A 26062-nucleotide genomic window follows, 5' to 3' on the forward strand; every position below is an offset into this window, starting at 1 on the left:
CTTATGTTATTCCCCATTACTTATATTGAGCCAAATCACAAAGCATGAAAAATGTGTTCTTTGCATACAGTGTAATACATGTTGTGTACTACGTTAAGTAGAGGTAAACGATTGCCAAGTACAATATCATATTTAGCCCAAGGCACGAATTAGAAAAACAACACCATTTAAGGTAGATCATAAGTATATATATATATATGTTTGTCCATAGAATTTTCTTTGCTTTTTTCAACCATATAATAAAAAGTATGGGTCACCGTGCTATTTTCCAAGCTATGAGTCGTTGAAAATTGTATAGATTTGGTTAGATTGTCATGAAAAACACATTTGTGTGCTTAAAAAAAATTTATGTCAGAGATAGAATTTTTGAAATAAATTGTGAGCAAAGATGTATGCTTTAAGAAAATAAAAATAAAAAATGGTGTCACTGACTTGTTTTCTTGCTACAAGTAAAAATTTTAAATTTCCCTTTCGGTCCATATATATTTTTTACTATACAAGTTATCACCCCTTAAATGGCTTTTTTTGAACAAAATGATTCTTTAAATTCTAAATTTAATATTTGTTTAAATTTTTGGATTAATACAATTAATCACCAAGTTTTCTTTATATAAATAAACATAAAAGTCATAAGAAACCTCAAATCAAAAAAAATAATGCATATGTTTTTTTGAAACTCAATGGATAGTTTTCATTATAAAACTTATGTACATATATACTCTTTTCTGAAGAAAATTCTTTAATACAGTAGTTCAGGGAAAGCTTGTTCGCGACCTAGAATTCTGAGTGGGTCAAGCGTTTAATTAAAACTCATGCGAGAATATACGAGATTTGGTTGAACTGGGGGCAAAGTCATATATGGTACACATCAATATTCGGTGTTTAATAGGCGTTTATTAGGACGCCTGTCGCTTTCCCGTTTACCTGTGAAGTCGTTGAGTGTCATCTGTTTTTTGTTTGTTTATGTTTATGTGTAATAAAGTAAAATAAGTAATATTTTGAAAAATTTCGGGACATAGTGTTTAAAAATTACGGGAGAAAATTGGAAAAGAAAATTGAAATTACTGCTTGCAAAAAGCCAAAACGAAATGTTTGATAAAGAAGGAACGAGGTCCTTCAAGTCCCTGGAAGCTGTTAAGAACTTTGAAGTTTATGTGCAGAAATATAATTTTTTGTTGATTGAGAATAATTTCCAGAAACATGCTGGCGTAATGGCATTAATTGCCAAAAGAGTATAGCATACAATGGTGACACTACATAATATATTCTCTTTAGCCTTTTTTCGGGAGAATATAGATAAACAATCTAAACCATATGATTGTCATGTAAGACGGAGCTTTTTGAAAAGTTTTTGCTGGTCATAACACATAGTGAGGCTTGTTTAGGGGGGGTATCAATATCCCATATCCCATTAAGTTTTTATCCCAATATCCTGTATCCCTATAATGTTTACCCCTAATATCCCAATAAACATGATAAATATTTTTTACAAATATCCCATATCCCTAAAACTATTTTGATATATCCCAAAAAATCATTATAAATTCATTCCCAAGCCCATTTTTCCCCGCATCATCACAACTTCAACAATTTTGACTGAAAATGACCAAATTATATTATTTATTTTCAAAATACTAACATTTGATTAAAATTATATTCCTTGTTGAACTAGAATATGAAGGGAAAACAAACTGTGGTAAAGGAAATTTACAGTGCATACTTCCAGTGTTAAATAAGAATATATGTGTCCAAAGATGAAGTGTTCCATCTTAGAGCATTATCTTTTTATGTGATCTTAAACGATAAATTTAGTGTAAGGAGTCTAATTTCAGACTTTTTTTTTTAATTGTTCAAACTGGGATGCATATGACTGTAAAATTTCATTTTGATAGCATTCTTCTTTCATTGATTAGAAACTTCATTCTACACGTTAACCTATGTTGGAAAGAACAGAAGGACTCAACCCTGTCTCTTGTCGGAGATTGCTCTGACAACCAACGGCTGTTTTGCCAGACAAGCTGAGATTGTGGGACGTCAGAGCATGTCCTATCAAAAAGTGGATATTTAGCATGCAAGTTCAATAACTCAAAATCTAACACAAGAAAGCTTTCTGCTAATGCACTTACATTAAACTTAACTGTTGCAAAATTTTTAAAGCAGGCAAAATGTGCACAGCCTTGTTTTGCAAAGACATAACCCTACATTTGACTCTGTGATCTTGAACTTTATGAATTTCATAGATCACAATATGTTTGTTACCTTTTTTTTTTAATTTCCTTCCTCAAAACACCAGTAATAAAAGAAAAATATATTAATTTACATTGATTATTTAGTAATTATTCGTTATTAACATAGTTTAAGCTTTTAAAAAGCTATTTAAGAGATTATTTCAAATTCAAACAAGGCATCCATTTTATACGGCGAAATGTCTACTTTTTTTTATATAATACATGCTCTGACGTCCCTCGGCCCCAGCTTGTCTGACATAACAGCCGTTGCACATCAGAGCAATCTGTGAAACGTGGAGACCTCTGAAGATTCTCGCCACGTAAACAATAAGAGGTAAAACACTAGAAAATATCCTGTAATCATATAAAGCATCAAAATAAATAAAAATATTGACAACAATAAGGCTTAACTCATCAGATGGATACATCTAACAAGAATCTATTTCAAGAAAATTATCAATGCATATGAGCATATAATATCAAAAAAGAAGATGTGTTATGATTGCCAATGAGACAACTCTTAACAAGGGACCAAGTGACACGGAAATTAACAAGTATAGGTCACTATACGACCTTCAACAATGAACAAAGCTCATACCGCATAGTTAGCTATAAAAGGTCCTGAAATGACAAATGTAGAACAATTCAAACGAGAAAACTAACGGCCTAATTTGTGTATAAAAAAATGAACAAAAAACAATATGTAACACAAAATCAAACAACAACCACTAAATTACATGCTCCTGACTTTAGACAGGCACATACATACAGAATGTGGCGAGGTTAAACATGTTAGCGGGATCCCAATCCTCCCCTTAACCTTGGACAGTGGTGTAACAGTACAAAATAAGAACGAACTATACAAATCAGTTGAAAAAGGCTTAACTCATCAGGTGGATACACATAGAAATACATCTAATAAAAACACAGAGTGGACGTGACCGAGTACTTGTACCATCACATCAACAACAAAAAAACTAAGTACAGATCTGAGAGTACTCGCAGTTACTGACAACTAGTTCAAAGCCAATAACAACTAATAAAAAAAGAAATGCATCTGAGACTAAATTATCTATCATTACACATCCAACATCCAATGGCATGGTAAACAACATCTCTGTAAAATGAGGATGTGCTATCCCGTTTGAAATAAGTTTTCTACAGGTAGAACCAAACTTCAAAACCAAATCTTTACATCTAAGGAAGAATTTAGTAAAGATTTTAAGTGATTTGTGATAACGAAATCCCTGACTTAATAATTTACCAGTAATACATAGATTATGTTCATTAAAATTCGAAACGTTAGAACAGACACGGGCATAGCGGAGGAGTTGTGATATACAAACACCGCAAGATATTGCCAAAGGAACATCACCATCCAAAAAAAGAAAATTAACAATAAGGAACGAAGTATGGAAAGCAAAACAAATACTTTTAAAATTATCACTACATATGAGCATATAAATATTGAAAATAGATAAATACTTTTTGCTTGGTTGGGTTTGGATGACTTTTAAATTAAACGACCATAAACTCAATGAAAATCAACAAAGCACTAAAGTGACCTTCAATATTAAACTTTTTTTGGCAATTTTATCAAGTGAGATGTAAATATTACTGTATTTAACTTTTAAATTCCACTATTTTTTTTTTCATGTTAAAAATTCAATATCCTTATAAATGCATCAATATCCCATATCCCATTTACTTTTAGGACAAATATCCCATATCTCTAAAATTAAAATGGCAAATATCCTGTATCCCAATATACCCTATACAAGCCTCCATAGTCGTAATGAATGATATTATGCGATGTATTCAATAAAAAATAAACATCATGGCTTCATAAATGTTATGTTTTCAATATTGTATAAATAATCTGACCGTTAAACCTTGGTACAGTATATACGTTCCTTGTTCAAACCATAATAAAAATATAAAGTTCCCATAAAATCAAACAGCTATACAGATCGTCATATGGAATTAAAATCTTAGCAAAAAAGCCGCACCCACTTATAAGATATATAAATGTCTTTACTCTGACTGTTGCATTTTGAACACACGAGTGAAAGTCCAGCGCAATGTAGAACAAAATAGTTTCAACATTCATATATCAGTATCATGATCTTGACCTGCATGAATATGCATTTCACTTGCAACTGGACGATTAAACAAAACGGTTATTGACGACTGCACGAAAACCTTTACTTCAGAGAAAACATGAAATTAACTGTTCATGAAAAACGAAGTCCATCTAGTAGTAAACTACGGAAAAATGAAAATAAATATTTGCAAAATTTTGCCCTGGATACTGTATTTTGGACAGAAAGAAGCTCCCAATTTCCCGAAATTCCATTATGTTTGACAACGATTTTGATGTAAAACAAAACTTTAACCACAGACTGAACCTAAATGCTGAATTAGTCGGCGTGAATGCTGACGACGGAACCCAGCATCGCTAAGTATCGCTTTCGCGAAACTTGTCAAAAAGAAGGATGTTTGTCAAAAGATAGGCAGCTATTTCACTCATAGATCTTAAAGACCTCCTTGCTTTCGACAAGACGACAATAATTGTTTTCTTTTTGTCTAGGGGGGGGGGTCTTTTTTCTATAGTAATTGTAGTATAACAAAAAAAATCGCATTTAGTATCATTTTTCTACCTACTAACGTGAATTTTCTGACACAAAGATAAATTTACGACATTACTGTGCATTAAAAGTATGTAATTAATATTGGAATTAACTAGATGTTCTGTATACAATATTATGTATGCTTCACAATATATCAAAATAAAATGCTGAACGACCCATCTCCCCCTCCTTTCAAAAATTGTCAATATCCGATGCATTTGAATTAAGCACAAAACATTTATGTAAATACATGCATGCAATCAGGGCTAGCATTTTGAACATATATTTTAATGGTACCTAACTGTCAGAACATGATTACGATTATTAAGGGTATATAAATTGTCTCTAACTGTCGCCTGGTGAGATTAATAGTTTAAGGTAAAACTTTATGATACCATATGGCCTAGGTGTTGATTGACTTTTATTTTTATGACCTAAGATCAGTTCCTCAGATATGGTAATATACAGATGATCTGCTAAGTGAACATCACAGCATGAATCTGTCCATTTTTGCGTGAAGGTAACATTCAAAGTCAGGTGACATATATCTAACCGTTCCTTTTGTAATTAAGATTAATTAACATAACGGTCAAAATAGTCTGTTTTAATATGTCAGTGGAATCTTCAGCTTTAGAAGAATGTAACAAACTTTGTATTTATAAACGATATAAAGTAGTATTTGGTTTTGAAAGATACTTAGATTTTCATTGTAATGTATCTATATTAGCATGTGAAAATAAATTATGCATATGACTACAGTAATAACGATGTCGATCTGGTAAATCAATAAACTGATAATGCCCCCAGTTTATCAAATCTCGTATCTAATTAGTCGATAACGCAAAATCACGATCGATCTTGCACATGCGCATTGCTTCCCTGAACTAGAGTATTTATTCATACTTCATGTACTTAGAAGAAGTTTACTTTATTTTAATTGCTTCCCCCGACATATTTTCCGTATGCAAAGTGACCTCAGTGTGACCCATCTGGCATGTAGTAAAAATCCGATGATCACAATACGCATGGATGTCCTTAAAATAAACTATTAGCTGTATTTACATGTTAAACACATGCTCAATTTCCGTGCTTTTTGTTGATTTTTTGTCGATTGTTGACAAACAGGTGACAATCCTTAAACTTCGGCTTCAAAACACAAACTTTAATTACCTGCCATATTTTCACAACAACACTGACCAATTGAAAAAAAAATTGACGATTATACGAAATTTACACGAAAAAATTGATAAATTCGTGCACAGAAGACTAAGTTTATGATGTTTGTATGCATTGGTTCGAGAATTGGAAGAACTATATTTTTTTCACCGGTCACTCGTTTCTTATGACTTTAAATTGCAGATCTGTTTCAAAATTTGCAGATTTTGTTGCATAAAACTAGACCGATTTTGTACTGCAATCCAAGATGGGTGTATACCATGAATATACCTTAACGAGCTATAAATCTATGAAGTTATTGTTCGTGTCAGGATTGTGATGTTCAGTGGTTGTTGTTTGTTGATATGGTTCATAAGTGTTCTTGTTTCTCTCTTTTTATACGACCGCAAAATTTGAAAAATTTTTCGTCGTATATTGCTATCATGTTGGCGTCGTCGTCGTCGTCGTCGTCGTCGTCCGAATACTTTTAGTTTTCGCACTCTAACTTTAGTAAAAGTGAATAGAAATCTATGAAATTTTAACACAAGGTTTATGACCACAAAAGGAAGGTTGGGATTGATTTTGGGAGTTTTAGTCCCAACATTTTAGGAATTAGGGGCCAAAAAGGGCCCAAATAAGCATTTTCTTGGTTTTCGCACTATAACTTTAGTTTAAGTAAATAGAAATCTATGAAATTTTGACATAAGATTTATGACCACAAAAGAAAGGTTGGGATTGATTTTGGGAGTTTTGGTTCCAACAGTTTAGGAATTAGGGGCCAAAAAAGGGCCCAAATAAGCATTATTCTTGGTTTTCGCACAATAACTTTAGTTTAAGTAAATAGAAATCAATGAAATTTAAACACAATGTTTATGACCACAAAAGGAAGGTTGGTATTGATTTTGGGAGTTTAGGTCCCAACAGTTTAGGAATTAGGGGCCAAAAAGGTACCCAAATAAGCATTTTTTTTGGTTTTCGCACCATAACTTTAGTATAAGTAAATAGAAATCTATGAAATTTAAACACAAGGTTTATGACCATAAAAGGAAGGTTGGTATTGATTTTGGGAGTTTTGGTCTCAACAGTTTAGGAATAAAGGGCCCAAAGGGTCCAGATTTAAACTTTGTTTGATTTTATCAAAAATTGAATAATTGGGGTTCTTTGATATGCCGAATCTAACTGTGTATGTAGATTCTTAATTTTTGGTCCCGTTTTCAAATTGGTCTACATTAAGGTCCAAAGGGTCCAAAATTAAACTTAGTTTGATTTTAACAAAAATTGAATCCGTGGGGTTTTTTGATATGCTGAATCTAAAAATGTACTTAGATTTTTTATTATTGGCCCAGTTTTCAAGTTGGTCCAAATCGGGGTCCAAAATTAAACTTTGTTTGATTTCATCAAAAATTGAATAATTGGGGTTCTTTGAAATGCCAAATCTAACTGTGTATGTAGATTCTTAATTTTTGGTCCCTTTTTCAAATTGGTCTACATTAAGTTCCAAAGGGTCCAAAATTAAACTTAGTTTGATTTTAACAAAAATTGAATCCTTGGGGTTCTTTGATATGCTGAATCTAAAAATGTACTTAGATTTTTTATTATTGGCCCAGTTTTCAAGTTGGTCCAAATCGGGGTCCAAAATTAAATTTTGTTTGATTTCATCAAAAATTGAATAATTGGGGTTCTTTGATATGCCAAATCTAACTGTATGTAGATTCTTAATTTTTTGTCCCGTTTTAAAATTGGTTTACATTAACGTCCAAAGGGTCCAAAATTAAACTAAGTTTGATTTTAACAAAAATTGAATTATTGGGCCTCTGTGATATGCTGAATCTAAACATGTACTTAGATTTTTGATTATGGGCCCAGTTTTCAAGTTGGTCCAAATCAGGATCCAAAATTATTATATTAAGTATTGTGCAATAGCAAGAAATTTTCAATTGCACAGTATTCAGCAATAGCAAGAAATCTTCAATTGCACAGTATTGTGCAATAGCAAGAAATCTTCAATTGCACAGTATTGTGCAATAGCAAATATTTTCAATTGCACAGTATTCCACAATAGCAAGAAATATCTAATTGCACAATATTGTGCAATAGCAAGAAATTCCAATTGGATTTCAATTGGAGTTATCTTTCTTTGTCCAGAATAGTAGTTGAATCAACTTAAATCATTGTTTTATACAATATACAATGTATATTCACTTTTACTACCAACTGATAGATTAAAACAATCTTTACCATTCAGTGATAACAAGCACTTTTTTTACATTTTAATATTTTATGATGTATTTAAATGAGTAGTTATTGTTGCAAACTTCATTAGAAATTTGAATTGAGATCAGTTTTGAAATAAGGGAAAGGGGATGTGAAAAATAAATTGGAGGGTCAATTTTTTTCATTTCAGATTTCATAAATAAAAAGAAAATTTCTTCAAACATTTTTTTGAGAGGATTAATATTCAACAGCATAGTGAATTGCTCAAAGGCAAACATTTTTTTTTAAGTTCATTAGACCACATTCATTCTGTGTCAGAAACCTATGCTGTGTCAACTATTTAATCACAATCCAAATTTAGAGCTGAATCCAGCTTGAATGTTGTGTCCATACTTGCCCCAACCGTTCAGGGTTCAACCTCTGCGGTCGTATAAAGCTGTGCCCTGCGGAGCATCTGGTTATATACTGCATGTTGTTTGAATAGAGTTAGAATAATAATTTTTAGGGCCCTATATAGCTTGCTGTTTTGTGTGATCTAAGGCTCTGTGTTGAAGGCCGTACTTTGACCTGCATGTATAATGGTTTTCTTTTACAAACTGTGACTGGGATGGAGAGGTGTGTCATTGGCACTCATACTACTTCTTCTTATATCTATTGATCTGATGTCACTGTTTTGACAGTTGTACTGTTAGTCATTGCAACATATGCACTTGTTTCTATCTATTGGAAGCTACATGAAAGTCAACTATCCATATATATTAATTACCATGGATAGAAAAAAGACCATGTAAGACTTTCATGGGCAGTCAAGGTAGTTAAAACACCCTTTAATATCAAAACAAAAGCTTGTACATTGCAAAGTCGATTTCAAGATTTTAGCATTTAATGTTGTTGCATTGTAGACTTTCACAAGTTTTTACAAGAATTTAAAAAATATGGCCTTGTTATAATTAACGCAAGCTCAAAATTTACTATGAGTACACACAAACGATACATATAAGAAAGTTTTAAGGACAGCTAGACATCGATATATTCAGCTTAATACAGGCAATAAAAAAAATTACCTGAATTTTTACATGTTTGATGTGCATTTTTTTCGAGTTTGCAGAAGATAGCAAAAGAAAGTAACATATGAGTTTCATTTGATACAGTCAACTTATTTACACAGTTTAAATCACCTGTTGATTGCAGAGTCCAACTATTGTCCATTTAAATCAATATATAAAGGCAATAGTAGTAATGTATACCACTGTTCAAAAGTCATACATCCATTAAGAGAAAACAAATCATGGTACAAACTAAAACTGAGGGACACATCAACTATAAGAGAAAAACAACAAAACAACAGAACACTGAAGTGCAACAATAAAACAAACATCAATGCAACTTACATAGAAACAAACTACATGTATTAGATGACAACTGCGATAATACTTACTTGGTAAAGGACATTTTAAGAAAAATGGTGGGTTGAACCTCATTTTGCTGCTAGCCAAACACCCACGCTTTAGGGTAATGTTAACTATACCACTAAAATGACAACACTACATCATGTACATGATGGTAATACAGCAAAAACAAATGCAAGAACACCAAAGACAGAAATACATACCCAGTAAATAAATAATAAACCTACTATTCATGACATTTATTAAACATATTAAATGAGGGGAGATTCTCAAACCTTTTTCCAGCTCTTATTATCTATAAGCACCTTCTGCAGCCAGGAATGAAATTAAAATGAAAAAACAAAATCCAGTTAACTTTTTGAAATTCTGAAACAAAATAACTAGATCCACCCATGCTCTGAAACTTTTCCCAGTGCACAGGTATATCTGTACTCGGAGTGAAATTTGTGGTGTAAATACAGCCATATTTGTTCAAAGGTTATGATCATGATGAGGAACCATAAGTAGTTAAAAGTGATACTTACATTGTTTTCTTTATTTTATCTTTCCATTTCTGAACCCTACTCAAATTCATTTATTTGTTTTACTTGTGTGGAATCCAGATCTGCAAATTTATCATACAAAAATGTTCATACAGGAAAATCTGGTTTGCTGTCAACCTGACAGCCTCTTGGTAAAGAACAGTTTGATAATTGACTTAAATCAATCGTGATCATTTGTAACAGTTTTTGGGTGTCGATAAAGATAGTAGACTAACTGTCATCTTTATAGGAGTAATTTTCTTTAAGTTTAAAGGATTTGTTTTACACTTCCTACTTCCTTTCTTGTTGCAAAAACTAAAGAATTCAGAGAAAAAACTAAACAGACTAAATGTTCAGCATACAAGATCAACAAAACAGAGATTTTTGTCATGAATTTTATTCTTGTCTGAATGTGTCCTTTGTTGAATATGCACATAGGTGCCAAGGTGAGCGACACAGGTTCTTTATAGCCTCAAATTCAACTTAGAATTTCAGATTGATTTTCAAAATGAAATAAATTTCTTTATGCATATGTACAAGTTTGTCTATCATCATGATCATGTCTATACTATAACCTAATGTTAACATATTTTTTTTTTAATTTTCAGAAATACCATCATGTCGTACCTACAAACTACATTTATACATACATGTATGTTCACAAAAACACTAACTTACAGACAGCTTGTATATTTTAGAAGAAATTTTCATTGTGTTATCAAACCTGATTTTAGATTTGTGTGTTTTACACTTGGGAAACAGAAAAGTATTCATATACATAAAAATAAAGTTTTTTCAAAGGAAGACACTGAACGCAATCAAAGAATTTCACAGTCTGCAGCACATTTAAAAGATGAAAATAACGTACGAAGTTTTGAGTTTAAAAACATTCAAAAGCCCAGTGGAACCAACAGCTTCAGTCATAAGGGAAAAGGGAAATATAGATTACATAATAGGATCTTGTCAGAGGATTGCATTGAAGATGACAAGGAAATGGTGGAATCAGTAAAGAACTTGCATATTGAAGACCAGTTTGGAACCTTGGCTGGAGATCAAAGTAAAATTAATGTTCAAAAGAAAAGATGGAATACTGATACAAGTGATATCCAATTTGATAAAGTTACCAAACAGAGACAAAGTAGACAGAGATACCCATCCAATTCCGAAGCTGAAATCAGAATTAGTTTCAGCAAAAAAGATGCAAAATGGAGAAATACATTTGGTACCTTAAGTAATGAAGTTGAAGATAGTAAACAAGAATTGTAAGATTAAATGAAGTTTAATTCAGTTTTAAATATTTCACCACCTTAATTTCATGCTATATAGCTACATATATGTAGACTGTAGTACATGCACAAGAACAAGCAAAGACACATGTGATAAGACTAGTTTTTATGAACTTTATCCTCAAGAATTTAATTTTGATCCATGAAATGATTAATTGTACATAGAAGAGCTTTCAAATGTACACTAAAAATAAGTTCAGAAAAGTCATGTTACTCTACAATGCAAGTATAACATGTATAATAAAAAAAAAATGAAAAGTACAAGTGCAATAATAGTGAAAATTATTGTATCTGATGACACTGAAAGAATGCTAGCAGATATAATCGAGGGCAAAGAGTCCAGGTCAGAACAGTTTTATTGTTTGATGCTTACTTATATTGTATGGGTCAGAATTTTGTCAATTTTTGTCATAGACTTTGTAGTATGTGTATCCCCCTGATACAATTGTATTGTATGCTGTCATGAGTGACATACAAATGATCAAAGATGAAATTGCTACATGTAATGTAACTTGCAAGTCTACACCATGTATATGTGTATATATGTTATTATTTACATCCAACGCAATCATAGGTTTGAACGTAGTTTTCAATTTAGACTCGTTTATATTTTTTCTTTTGGGCTTGTATCATATTTTCCCTACGGTTTATATGATCCATTCATCCTATATTGACTCTTAAAATTCAAGAGTCTATCTAAAAATGAGAGTACTTTTTCTAAAAATAAGGGTATTTTTAAATGGCCTTCCAAATACCGTTTCGATCCCTAACATCACTGAAGAGACATTTATTGTCGAAATCCAGATCAGGTGTACTAAAAAAATATTGACACCGTTTGTTTGTGGCATAACATCGTGGCCACAAGTTAATTTTCTCTGTTTAGTATTAAATTTATATTAAGATTCATTTTGTTACATCTTGTGATCAATTTTATTTGGCAATCGCCAATGGCAGTCAGCAGGGTTAAAGAACATCAGTTGTTCAACCTGTTAGTCAAATGCGTTTTGTTTAAATATACTTTTTCACTTTTTTGGTCTTTTGGAAAATGTTGTTTGTGCTGTTTTTAGACCCTTCTACAACGAAATTTGTTTTACATGCACACGTATAAAAATTGCGGTTTTTATCCAACGCAATCATAGGTTTGAACGTAGTTTTCAATTTAGACTCGTTGTTATTATTTACATGATATACTACATTTGAGTGTCTTGCTATTCTTGTTCTCCCAATACATTAAAATGTACCTCAAATAAGGCTTGAAGAAGAAACATGTGCTTTTGTCTATAAGGTCTGGTCACTAAATCTATTTTGTTTTTTCAATTGACCTGGATAAATTCACATTTATCTTTATATTTTGTATTTCAAGCTAACTAATAATGGATTTTTAATTATTTTTTTTATCTTACAACAGATTTGATGAACCATTTGACGAGAAAGACATGAAACCTCACATTAGATTAATTAGTAAAGGCAGACGTAATGATCCAGATTGGTATGGGAGGAAAATAGAGGAATATGGAAAGCAGGGAAAGGTACAGTACACACAGAGAGTACTGATTCTCATACTCCAAACACTGTGTAACAACTAAGTGTCACACCAAGAAACTCCAGTATTTACTGGTACTGATGTTATTGCCCACCAAGTAACTCTTTACAGGCGGGCATAGAAATACCAGGCGCATGTACCTCTGGTCCTGTTAGTGTTCTCACATGTACAATTCTTGCCAGATTTTTATAAAAGTTATATCATAGGTTTATATTAGCACTATCTCAAACAAGTTAAAAATCAGGCTGAATAACAATTTTTTAAAGAGTTATGCCCCTTGGAAATATTTAATTTATGGACTGTTCTATTGTTAGCACTCTCGTGTGTACATTTTTTGACAGATTTTTATAAAACTAATATCATAGATTTATATCTTCAATGACTCAAGACAAGTGCTAGATTTAGTATGGATCAAATATTTTTCAAAAAGTTATGGTCCTTTGAAATATTAATTATATTGGTAATTATAGGGTATTAACTATCAAGCCTTCATTTCACTAAGATATTTTGAAATATTTTAAAGAACCAAAATTATGTTTTTTCAGGTTATTGCCCTTGTACATATAAAATAGTATGCATAGCAGGGGACACTGCAACTCTGTTCTTATCTTAATGGTTTGAAAATGCTTTGTTTTATTGTCAAAATATATTTTTCTGCATTTACCTTGTAATAAACAATGCCATAATATTTGTTCCAGTTGGAACAAATATTCTATAACCTTTACATTCTAAGGATGAACTTCTGTAATAGTGGGATAGTGTGATGTAGAAATGTGATAAAATAATCTTTTTTTTTCAGGTTAAAGAAGCTATTAGAGTTCTTGATGTTTGGATGTTGGAACATGATAGAGTAATGCCAAACAATTTTGTCATGTCTCAGCTTTTGTCTGTGCTTGCCGAAGCTGGGTATACAAAGAAAGCTTTTCAAGTCTTTAACCAGGTATTTTGCATTGGAGTTGTATTGTAAAGCAACAACAAAAAGAAGAATTAATATTAAACAGAATATCTCAAACTTTAGATGTATCATACCATGATGTATGTACAACATTAGAAGTCACATGGTGCTACACACTAACCATACCATAATGTATGTACAACATTAGAAGTCACATGGTGCTACACTCTGATCATACCATAATGTATGTACAACATTAGAAGTCACATGGTGCTACACTCTGATCATACCATAATGTATGTACAACATTAGAAGTCACATGGTGCTACACACTAATCATACCATAATGTATGTACAACGTTAGAAGTCACATGGTACTACACACTAATCATACCATAATGTATGTACAACATTAGAAGTCACATGGTGCTACACACTAATCATACCCTTCTGGTTGATTATTTTAAAGAAAAGCCATGATTTCCTTAGGATAACTGTTAGGGAGCCACAGCCCACTGGGTAAGAATGAAAGGTTGTTGCCTAAGCCTGCCTTTATACCATACTGATTTTATTCAGTTACATTGAGATTGAAATCAATCGTTTTCACCAAAACTTATATTTGAGTGGGTTTGTCCTTTTTTAATGGGAAGTGTATAATTTCAGGATTTTTTATACTTTTTAGATGAAAAAGCTAGGGATTGTACCAAATGATTACATCTACTCTGCTCTATTTAATGCCTGTGCTAACTCACCATGGTCTGAGGATGGTTTACAGAGAGCAAGTATCCTCTTACAAGACATGGCTGTTAAAGACATCACACCAAACACAGTCACATACCACTCTATGATCAAAGCATTTGCTTTCTGTGGGGATGCTAGGACGGCTTTCCTCTTGGCAGATAAATTAACAAGCATAGAGAAAATATCGCCGAAAGGTTTCAGCCATTTATTGATGGCAGCTATAGCTGATAAAAAAGCTGGCTTCTGGTACGCTGTTCAGGTAAGATGTCAAAAATTGTAACAGCAGCTTGGATTACACTGTAAAACCACAAACTTTCAACAAATTTCACTAGATGAAAAAGAACCCTGGATTATATGAAATAAGACTCATAGGCTGAACCCAAAATAAAGTACCAGAAAATATAAGTTGGTTTACAGTATCTATATGATGCCATTATAAAACTTTAACAAATGTATTATGACTTGAGTATGATGAAGTGATAGTCTAACAGGGTGTTGGATTTTGGGGTTATTTCAAAGTTTTATTAGTACTATCAGAATAAACGTCATTGAAATTTTTGCTGTTCAGGTAAGATGTTTAAAATTATAATGGAAATTTAATGTCAATGTTTTAATAGTTCTATTTTAGACTAAACATTGTTGAAATTTCTAATGGTGGTCTGTAAAGGTTTCAAATTTTTATTTTTAAATGTTTCTTATAGATTTGGAGGTGGATGTTAATAAAACGTGTGCAGCCTGATCTTAAGCTATACAACTTGATGTTACGTGTGATAAAAGACTGTGAGATTAATGATCCTAAACTTACTAAGCTGTTGCTATCACCAATAAATCCTGCAGCAACATTAAAACTGTTAAAGGGCGAGAAGTCAGGAAAAACTGAAGAATTTTTACACAAAAGAGACATCTTGTCCCTTCCATCTACAGAAAGTACAGACCTGAAAGGAAATAAACTAGATGACACTTTTCCGAAATCAGAAAGCTGTAGCTTTAATTTACAGCTAACAGAAAGTCCAGAGACACTTAAAATGACTAATCAAGAGGGTAAAAATTCATTGGATATTGTTGAAGTATCCACATTAAATGAAAAAGTTCCATCAGTAAAATTACCAAATGTTTTGAAACCAAATGAAGATTTTTCCCATATTATCTCAGTAAGTGATCCATCAACACCATGTGACAGGTTTGCCATGGTTGGTGGGATGATGGGATATCTAACCGATATGGAAAAATACAATGTTACGCCAAATGTGGAAACATTCGATCAAATGTTAGCACTCATCAGTCCAGAGGAAGAACAGACAATGCTCGATTTTATGAAAAATAAAGGAGTCAAACCAGATATAGATCTCCTTACAAATTTAATGTACAAGAGATGTAAATCTATGAAGTATTCAACAGCAAAGGTATTTTAATGTTTATGTTGTAAATGTAATAGTTTGTTATTCATTATTAGTTACAAGGTATGGAAAATTTGAAAACAATATGAAAGTTAGAAAGCAAGTAGACATTTTATCCCATTTTAAACATAGCTAATTAACATAACTCTCCATACTATGTTTACATGAAACTTTATGCATAGTTGTGAATAAATTGGGATGCATGTTATATACAAATGTGAAAGAAATCCAACTGCATTTAATCAAAACTATAAATAGAATAACATAAATTTTGGACTTACTAGTAGTTTATGATAACTTAAATAATTTAACTTCAATTTTATAAAAACATTTTTTCAGTGGTTGTCCTTAGTTCACATGTCTCTTATTTGTTTTTTATGCCCCATTTATGGGCATTATGTTTTCTAGTCTGTGCATCTGTTTGTTCTTTCGTCTGTCCATCCGTTTGTCCCACTTCAGGGTAAAGTTTTTGGTCAAGGTAGTTTTTGATGAAGTTGAAGTCCAATTAACTTGAAACTTAGTAAACATGTTTCTTATGATATGATCTTTCTAATTTAAATGCCAACTTAGAGATTTTATCCCATTTTCACGGTCCACTGAACATAGAAAATGATAGTGTGGGTAGGGCATCCGTGTACTGGGGACACATTCTTTTTGTAAATTGTTTTGTTATAAATTAGGCAGTTTTTTTCTCACTTGAACTGTTTCATATTTTCAATGTCAGGGACTTTTATAGGCAGCTATACAGCATGTTTTTTTTATTTATTATTATTGAAGGCCAAAACTGTTGCCTAAACATTCTTTTCATTAAAACTTTGGTGGATATTTGTCTCATTGACAATCATATTCTTATATAAATTATACTGCATACCAAGGTATCCACTTCAGCGACTCTATCCAAATGATTCACACAGGCGTTGGTTCACCAAACCGAGTTTAAATATATATAAATTGTATACTGATCTCATTTTATGAAAGTAGGGAGATCTGGTATGATTGTCAATGAGACAACTATTCACCAGTTGTTCTGTGAATAAGATCAGAATATTTAACTACATATCTTATAAACAGTATCCCACATCACAATAAATTCTCAGCTATGTATAATAACATTTATATTATTCCAGGAAGTCCTACAGGTGATAGCATCTTATAAACTTGTTCCAAACATGAGAACATACAGTGTACTGGCCATGACCTGTGTGACCTTGAAGGATGGTAATGAACTACTACAAAATATACGGGTTCGTTTTACTTTTTGGATTAATTATATTGAAATTGTAACTTTGATTTATATTCACTATTAACATCTATGAGTCTGGCATTGTTATCATTGAAGATATAAAAAAGTATGATAAGGACTACTATATATATTTGACTTACAAGATTACAGTTAAACCTCTTTTAACCAAACCTATCCTGGGCTTAATATTTTATACAGATTTGAAAGTCATTTAGGTTTGATAAGTTGAGTTTCCTTAGGCTATTCGATGTATGTCATCATAGAAGGGCTAAGTTCAGATCAGTTATAACAGGGTTTGAGGTTTGAACAGATTTCAGGGTTCTGCAAAAATATTTTCAAAATTTGGAAATAAAAAGTGTTCTTTTACATTAATTGTTGATTGCCAAACATCAGATTTACACACCAAGATTTATTTCAACACTATGTGTTTCTGATTGTGTCCTAATACTTTTGTCAGGACTTCTATCCAAAGAGGCCAAGTTTATGACATCACAATATGTCCATGACCCATAAGTAGCTTTTTCATTTTATTTCACTAGTACATGTATAATCATTTGGCAGATTTGAAATGGTACAGAATCTAAAACAAGTCCTTTAAATCAAATTACCAATAAAGGCTTTTTTATAAAATCATACATAATTTGTTTATTGTTGAAGGCCATACAGTGACCTAAAGTTGTTAATTTCTGTGTCATTTGTTTTCTTGCAAAGAGTTGTCTCATCATGTTCATTGTCAATCATACCACATCTTCTTTTTACATGTATATGGGACCCAGGGAAGGCACTTTCTCCTCAACTATGGGTTAGTGTTGTCTATACTTTAGCATAATGGAAAGTTTGCTTTCTTTAGGTGGTTACCTCAATTTTGAAATGCCTTTCCTAGAAACCATGTCTGTTATAATGGAAGACCCCTAAAGGTGAACCCTGTATCAGTTACACTTATTGGAAATATATGACAAAAATAATATAACACATTGATTTTCATATCTGTCCAAATATCATCCATGGAATAAACTATATGACAGTCTTGGGATGATATGAAAAATTATTTGTAATAATGTGTATCTCATAGTATTCTACCCAATTTATACTTTCCATGTCAAATTCTCCTTACAAACAAATTACATTTAATCTATGTTATTATGATTTCTTAAACTTGATTACTATTTCTTACAGGATGCTGGAATTACTCCAAATATAACAGTTTTTGGAGCACTTATACGTAGAAGTCATCTAAATTTTTATTATAAAAAGGTTTTATTGAAAGAAATGGAAATGGAGGGATTGAAACCAAATACCAAAATCTTACAGACAATAGAAATTCAGCTTAAGAAGGCCAGAAATAAGATATTAGAAAAGGTTTGATTATTTGTTTTACCTGAGGCATAAAAGTGACAGAATGCAAGACATTATTAGTTACATAGTGTGCTAGTGATTAAATATGGTATGCATGGGGTCAGGAAATTCCACATGGGTTGAGAGCGAAGCTCGAATCCCCATATGAATTTACTGTATTACGTCACTAGCACAATATGTAATGAATTTATCTTACCGACTATCTTAACGTGTGATATTAGACTAGTGACCTATCAAAATGAGAAAGTCTTTAATACCGTTTAGCATCATAGTTAGAAACTACTTCCATTGATCATACAAAAACAGATGCCAAAAATAACAATTTGCTAGCTTTAAATGTGTTTTATGAATTGATTTCAATCTTCATCAATTTCATCCTCTGTTGAAACCTTTTTAAAGATTTTTTTCTCTGTACCGTTTTTGTCCAGCCTGCAACTTTTTTTTGCAGAAAGCTCAACATAGGGATAGTGATCAGGCGGCGGCGTTAGCTCACTTCTTAAAAACTTTATATTTTAGAAGGTGGAAGACCTGGATGCTTCATACTTTGTATATAGATGTTTCGTGTTACGAAGTTTCCGTCAGTCACATGTCCAATGTCCTTGACCTCATTTTCATGGTTCAGTGACCACTTGAAAAAAAAGTTCAAATTTTTTGTAATGTTGAATTCTCTCTTATTATAAGTAATAGGATAACTATATTTGATATGTGCGTACCTTGCAAGGTCCTCATGTCTGTCAGACAGTTTTCACTTGACCTCAACCTCATTTCATGGATCAGTGAACAAGGTTAAGTTTTGGTGGTCAAGTCCATATCTCAGATACTATAAGCAATAGGGCTAGTATATTCGGTGTATGGAAGGACTGTAAGGTGTACATGTCCAACTGGCAGGTGTCATCTGACCTTGACCTCATTTTCATGGTTCAGTGGTTATAGTTAAATTTTTGTGTTTTGGTCTGTTTTTCTCATACTATATGCAATAGGTCTACTATATTTGTTGTATGGAATGATTGTAAGGTGTACATGTCTAGCAGGTAGATGTCATGTGACCTTGACCTCATTTTTAGGTTCAGTGGTCAAAGTTAAGTTTTTGAGTTTTGGTCTTTTTATCTAATACTATATGCCTTAGGTCAACTATATTTGGTGTATGGAAATATTTTATGATCTTTATGTCAGTCGCGCAGGTTTTATTTGACCGTGACCTCATTTTCACGGTTCATTGCCCAGTGTTAAGTTTTTGTGTTTGGTCTATTTTTCTTAAACTATAAGTAATGGGTCAACTATATATGTTGTATAGAAGCATTGTTAGCTGTACATGTCTGCCTGGCATGGTTCATCTGACCTTGACCTCATTTTCAAGGTTCATTGGTCTTTGTTTAGTTATCTTGGTTAATGTTAAGTTTATGTGACAGTTGTAATAAAGCTTAGCTTTATACTTAGGACTATCAACATAATATCAATGATTAGTATAGAAGGCGAGACATTTCAGCGTGTGCACTCTTGTGTTTATATAAAGGGACGTTACACCACTACTAACCGTGTATTGATAAGACCCGCCTCCCTACTAATGGAATATACATAGTCTCCACACAGGTGCTTTTAACCAATCATATTCCTAGAAATGTATAGGAGGTAAAATAATTATGTATCCTAATTTGGATTCTGCTGTAGTGATATGGTGTAAACAATATAGCTTAATAATTCAGATGATAGAATATGTAGGCAAATTATATTTTGTTTAGGATGGCTAATGATTTGTTCTTATCTGGTTTATAGCAGTCAACCTTGACCCTATTTTCATGGTTTAGTGTACTTCTTAATCAATATGAAGGTTCCATTGCTTAAGCCAGTTTTAAATTTACTATAAGAAATGAGCAACTTTATTTTTTATGAAGGATTATATATAGTTTACAATTACATGTCTGTCTTACAGGAATGATCTGACCATGATCTCTTTCCATGATTCTGTGATTAACTTTGTTATCACACTTTGGTTGGTTTCTCTGTTACTGTTAGAAATATTTGGTCTATAAAATGTATATATCTGATTTGAGACATGCCTCCTCAGACAATTCATTTTTAAATGATCAGGAAGTAACATTTTGCACTAAGTATGAAAAAAAGATGTGGTATGATTGCTAATTAGAAACTTTTCACCCAAGACCAAATGGTTGAGATTTAATCAATGAAAGGTCAGGGTCCACCCTCACTACAATGAGAACCAGGTGCTCTGCAGGGCGCAGCTTTATACGACCCCAGTGGTTGAACCCAGAACAGTTGGGGGCATATTTGGTCACAATATTCAAGCTTGATTCTGTCTGAATTTGGATTGTGATCCAATTTTTGACAATATAGGTTTTTGTCACAAAATTAATGTGGTCAAAGATCTAACAAATCTATTGCACAATACATGCAATACTGTGCAATTGGAGATTTCTTGAAACTTTTCAAAATTTGAAATTTGAAAAATTTTGAAAACTAGAGGCTCTAAAGAGCCTGTATCGCTCACCTTGATCTATGTGAATATTAAACAAAGGAAGCAGATGGATTCATGACAAAATTGTGTTTTGGTGATGGTGATGTGTTTGTACATCTTACTTTACTAAACAGTCTTGCTGCTTACAATTATCTCTATCTATAATGAACTTGGCCCAGTAGTTTCAGTGGAAAATGTTAATAAAAATTTACACATTTTATGAAAATTGTTAAAAATTGACTATAAAGGACAATAACTCCTTAGGGGGTCAATTGACCATTTCGGTCATTTGACTTTTTTGTAAATCTTACTTTGCTGAACATTATTGCTGTTTACAGTTTATCTTTATCTATAATAATATTCAAGATAATAACCAAAATAAGCAAAATTTCCTTAAAATTACCTATTCAGGGGTAGCAACCCAACAACAGGTTGTCTCATTCATCTGAAAATTTCAGGGCAGATAGAACTTGACCTGATAAACAATTTTACCCCCATGTCAGATTTGCTCTAAATGCTGTGGTTTTTGAGTTATAAGCCAAAAACTGCATTTTACCCCTATGTTCCATTTTTAGCCGTGGCGGCCATCTTGATTTGATGCCCGGGTCAGTGGACACATTTTTCAAACTAGATACTCCAAAGATGATTGTGGCCAAGTTTGGATTAATTTGGCCCAGTAGTTTCAGAGGAGAAGATTTTTGTAAAAGATAACTAAGATTTACGAAAAATGGTTTAAAATTGACTATAAAGGGCAATGACTCTTAAAGGGGTCAACTAACCATTTCGGTCACATTGAATTATTTGTAAATCTTACTTTGCTGAACATAATTGCTGTTTACAGTTTATCTGTATCTATAATAATATTCAAGATAATAACCAAAAACAGCAAAATTTCCTTAAAATTACCAATTCAGGGGCAGCAACCCAACAACGGAATGTCCGATTCATCTGAAAATTTCAGGGCAGATAGATCTTGACCTGATAAACAGTTTTATCCCGTCAGATTTGCTCTAAATGCTTTGGTTTTTGAGTTATAAGCCAAAAACTGCATTTTACCCCTATGTTCTATTTTTAGCCATGGCAGCCATCTTGGTTGGTTGGCCAGGTCACCGGACACATTTTTTAAGCTAGATCCCCCAATGATGATTGTGGCCAAGTTTGGTTTAATTTGGCCCAGTAGTTTCAGAGGAGAAGATTTTTGTAAAAGTTAACAATGACGACGGACAACGACGGACACTAGACGCTGGACGCAAAGTGATGGGAAAAGCTCACTTGGCCCTTTGGGCCAGGTGAGTTAAAAAAGGAAGACCTTAAAAAAATGGTAAACAAAAAATCCCCCTACCCAACTTTTTGAAACCCCCTTGGAGCAATAACCCTTAAACTCAATCCCATGCCTTCCTTTGTAGAATTGAACCGTTAGTACAATTTCAGAGAGATCCAAACACTTAAACACAAGTTATTGTCATGATTGTTTGGAAACTAGAAACATGCTTCTTTTTTGCCCTTTTTTTGCCCCTAATTCCTACATATTTTGGGCAATTAACCCAAAACTTAATTACAGCCTCCCCTTTGTTATATGGTACATTGTGGTACAATTTCAGAGAGATCCATACAATTACACACAAGTTATTGTCTTGAAACTAGAAAAATGCTTGTTTTGACCCTTTTTTGGCCCTTAATTCCTAAACTTTGGCCCCATAACCCCTAAAATGAATCTAACCTTCTACTTGTGGCTTTAAACATTGCGGTATAATTTCAGAATAATTGAAATACTTCTACACAAGTTATTACCCTGAAACTAGAAAAATGCTTGTTTTGGGCCCTTAATTCCTAATCAGTTGTGACCTTCTTCCCTAAAATCAATCCCAACCTCCTTTTGTGGTATTGAACCTTCTGAAAAAATTTCATGAAGATCTATTCACTTTAAGTAAAGTTATTATCCGGAAACCAATGTGTCTTCAGATGACGCAGACGACGACATCATACCATTATACGATCCCCAAAAAATTTTTGGGTCGTATAAAAACTATTTAGTAAGGCCCTGAGTGGACAAAATGTTAACAATATACCGGCAGTGCAAGACCGTCATGGGAGGTCAAGGTTGTTTAAAACCCCCAAGTAGTTAAAACAATTTAAACAAGAAAACCACTGGCCTGATTACTGTACAAAATAATAAACGAAAAACAAATATGATAGACAGCAATCAATAACAACTACTGAAATACAACCACCTGACTTTTGACAGTCATATTGAAAAATTTGTTTGTAAAAGCTGAACACTCTCTAACAGAACAACATATAAACACCCTGTTAAAAGAAAACTAGAGGCTCTCAAGAGCCTGTGTCGCTCACCTGTTAATGTGTTTACTGATGTCGGCCATCTTTGTTGGTAGGCGGGGTCATTAGACACTTTTTTTTAAAATAGATACCCTAGTATTATGATTGTGGCCAAGTTTGGTTAAATTTGGCCAAGTCGTTTAAGAAAAGATTTTTATACAAGTTACAAAAATGACGAAAAGTTGTTCAATATTGACTATAAAGGGCAATAACTCCTTAAGGGGTCCTCTAACAATTTTGATCGTGCTGACTTATTTATAGATCTTACTTTGCTGAACATTATTGCTCTTTACAGTTTATCTCTATCTATAATAGTATTCAAGATAATAACCAAAAACTGCAAAATTTCCTTAAAATCACCAATTTTAGGGCAGCAACCCAACAACAGGTTGTCCGATTCAACTCAAAATTTGTGAGGGGATATATCTTATTCTGATGGACATTTAAATCTTGAAAGATTTGCCCTAAATGTCTTAGTTTCAAAGATATAAAGCAAAAACTGCATTTTACCACTATGTTCTAATTTTAGCCATGTCGGCCATTTTGTTTGGCAGGCTGGGTCATCGGACACATTTTTTAAACTATAAACCACAATGATAATTGTGGCCAAGTTTGGTTAAATTTGGCAAAGTAGTTTTGGAGAAGAAGATTTTTAGAAAAGTTACAAAAAATGACGAAAAGTTGTTAAAAATTGACTATAAAGGGCAATAACTCCTTAAGGGGTCAACTGACAATTTTGGTCATGTTGACTTATTTGTAGGTCTTACTTTGCTGAACATTATTGCTGTTTACAGTTTATCTCTATCTATAATAGTATTCAAGATAATAACCAAAAACTGCAAAATTTCCTTAAAATAACCATTTCACAGGCAGCAACCCAACAACAGGTTGTCCTATTCGTCTGAAAATTTCAAGGCAGATAGATCTTGACCTGATCAACCATTTTACCCACGTCAGATTTGCTCTAAATGCTTTGGTTTTTGAGTTATTAGCCAAAAACTGCATTTTACCCCTATGTTCTATTTTTAGCCATGGCGGCCATCTTGGTTGGTTTGACGGGTCACGCCACACATTTTTTAAACTAGATACCCCAAGAATGATTGTGGCCAAGTTTGGTAGAATTTGGCCCAGTAGTTTCAGAGGAGAAGATTTTTGTAAAAGTTTACGGACGACAGACGACGGACGCAGGACGACGGACGACAGACGCCAAGTGATGAGAAAAGCTCACTTGACCTTTCAGGTCAGGTGAGCTAAAAAGAGTGTTTCATCAGAAAAATACAAAGTATGAAAAACAACTGCCACAAAAACTTGAAAGAAGAAATACCTATCTGAGAGTACAGTTACTGATACTTAGTTATATATAATAATGTTTTCCTAGACTGAAGTATTATTCTTTACACATCAAATATATTTAAGATGTCATAAATAGTCATGAGAGAACACATTCTGCTTGTGATCTTTTTTCTATTACAATAATTCTTTATTTTTCCATTCAGGTTTCATTCCTCAAACCCCTCTATGCTAACTTAAAATAAAATTGATGGATTTATTAATGTCTATTTTAGGAAAAGGCCAATGAATTTAATACTAAGGAGTATAAAAGATTTGATTCTAATTATGAAGATTTTAAAAAGTTTTACCAGTCATGGCTACATAGAATGGATTTGGATGTACCTGAACACCCTTGGACATCTTTTAGAGAAAAGAAAATGGCAGAAATAAAATAGCATTTTGGTTCAGAAATTGAATATAAACTACTGATATTAGAAATAAATTGATGCATAATTCACCAAATAAGTTGTTAATATTTCTGAATGCCACTGAAGACCAATGGTTTAAATTATTAGTATTCGTGTTATACCTTGTATAAAACCATCGACTGTAATGTAAGCACCTCTGAAATCAAAATCATACATCATCACATGAAATCTTAACTAAAAAACACTTCAAATTCATTCAATCATTAAGTTTGATGACTCAAAAAAGTCAAATGCCATCCATGATATACAGGTTCAAAGTATACTAGAAAATATTGATATACTGTAAATTCAGAAATTATTTCATGCATTTATTAATGCAATTTTGACATTTTAGACGAACATGATTTTAATTTTTGCGATATTATGAAAAAATCTGTTTGCATCTTATAATTTTTTATTAAATGCGAGTTTAAATTATTGCGATTGTAACCCAGTCCCATTTTTTGCATTAATAAAATCATTGGAATAGTTTCTGCATTTAAAGTAATTAGATGTTGGGTAAAACTGTACCATAAAATACCATGTAAATATCAACTGTTAAGATTAACTTCACATCACAATCACAATGGCATATTTTGTTTCTGAAAGATTATCATTTGGGTCTGATGATTTTGAGCAGAGTTATTGTCATTGGACTTAGAAAATTCTCTTAAATAATCAGTTTTCTACACTTTTTATAACGTCATGCTTATGATATTTGTAATATAGTTTTCACCATGACTAGTTATAGGTCTAAGATAGAATTTCGTTCCAATACAATTTGTTTTTAACCGGTAGGGATCTATGTACCATGAAATACTCACAGAATGCTTGTTATTGATTGATTATGTTTGTACATTTTATTACTTATCTGATAAGGTAATAGTGAGGGTTG

At 32.4% G+C, this 26062-nt stretch overlaps 1 protein-coding gene across 2 annotated transcripts; it reads left to right on the forward strand.

Annotated features, from left to right (window-relative positions):
* LOC143046076 (pentatricopeptide repeat-containing protein 1, mitochondrial-like) lies at positions 1 to 25414 on the forward strand. 2 transcript variants are annotated; one of them, XM_076219057.1, is made up of 9 exons: positions 1 to 172; positions 10766 to 11419; positions 12852 to 12972; positions 13786 to 13926; positions 14564 to 14881; positions 15324 to 16025; positions 17147 to 17263; positions 18439 to 18621; positions 24994 to 25414. In XM_076219057.1, the coding sequence occupies exons 2-9, from the start codon at positions 10776 to 10778 to the stop codon at positions 25153 to 25155; spliced, it is 2388 nt and encodes a 795-aa protein (XP_076075172.1). In that variant the 5' UTR covers positions 1 to 172; positions 10766 to 10775; the 3' UTR covers positions 25156 to 25414. The 2 variants fall into 2 exon arrangements, with proteins under 2 accessions (XP_076075172.1, XP_076075173.1); XM_076219058.1 differs by having other exon boundaries at positions 4 to 103.
* Positions 25415 to 26062: the final 648 nt, after the last annotated feature.

The sequence above is a fragment of the Mytilus galloprovincialis genome, chromosome 9 (assembly GCF_965363235.1).
Source record: "Mytilus galloprovincialis chromosome 9, xbMytGall1.hap1.1, whole genome shotgun sequence".
NCBI lineage: Eukaryota > Metazoa > Mollusca > Bivalvia > Mytilida > Mytilidae > Mytilus > Mytilus galloprovincialis.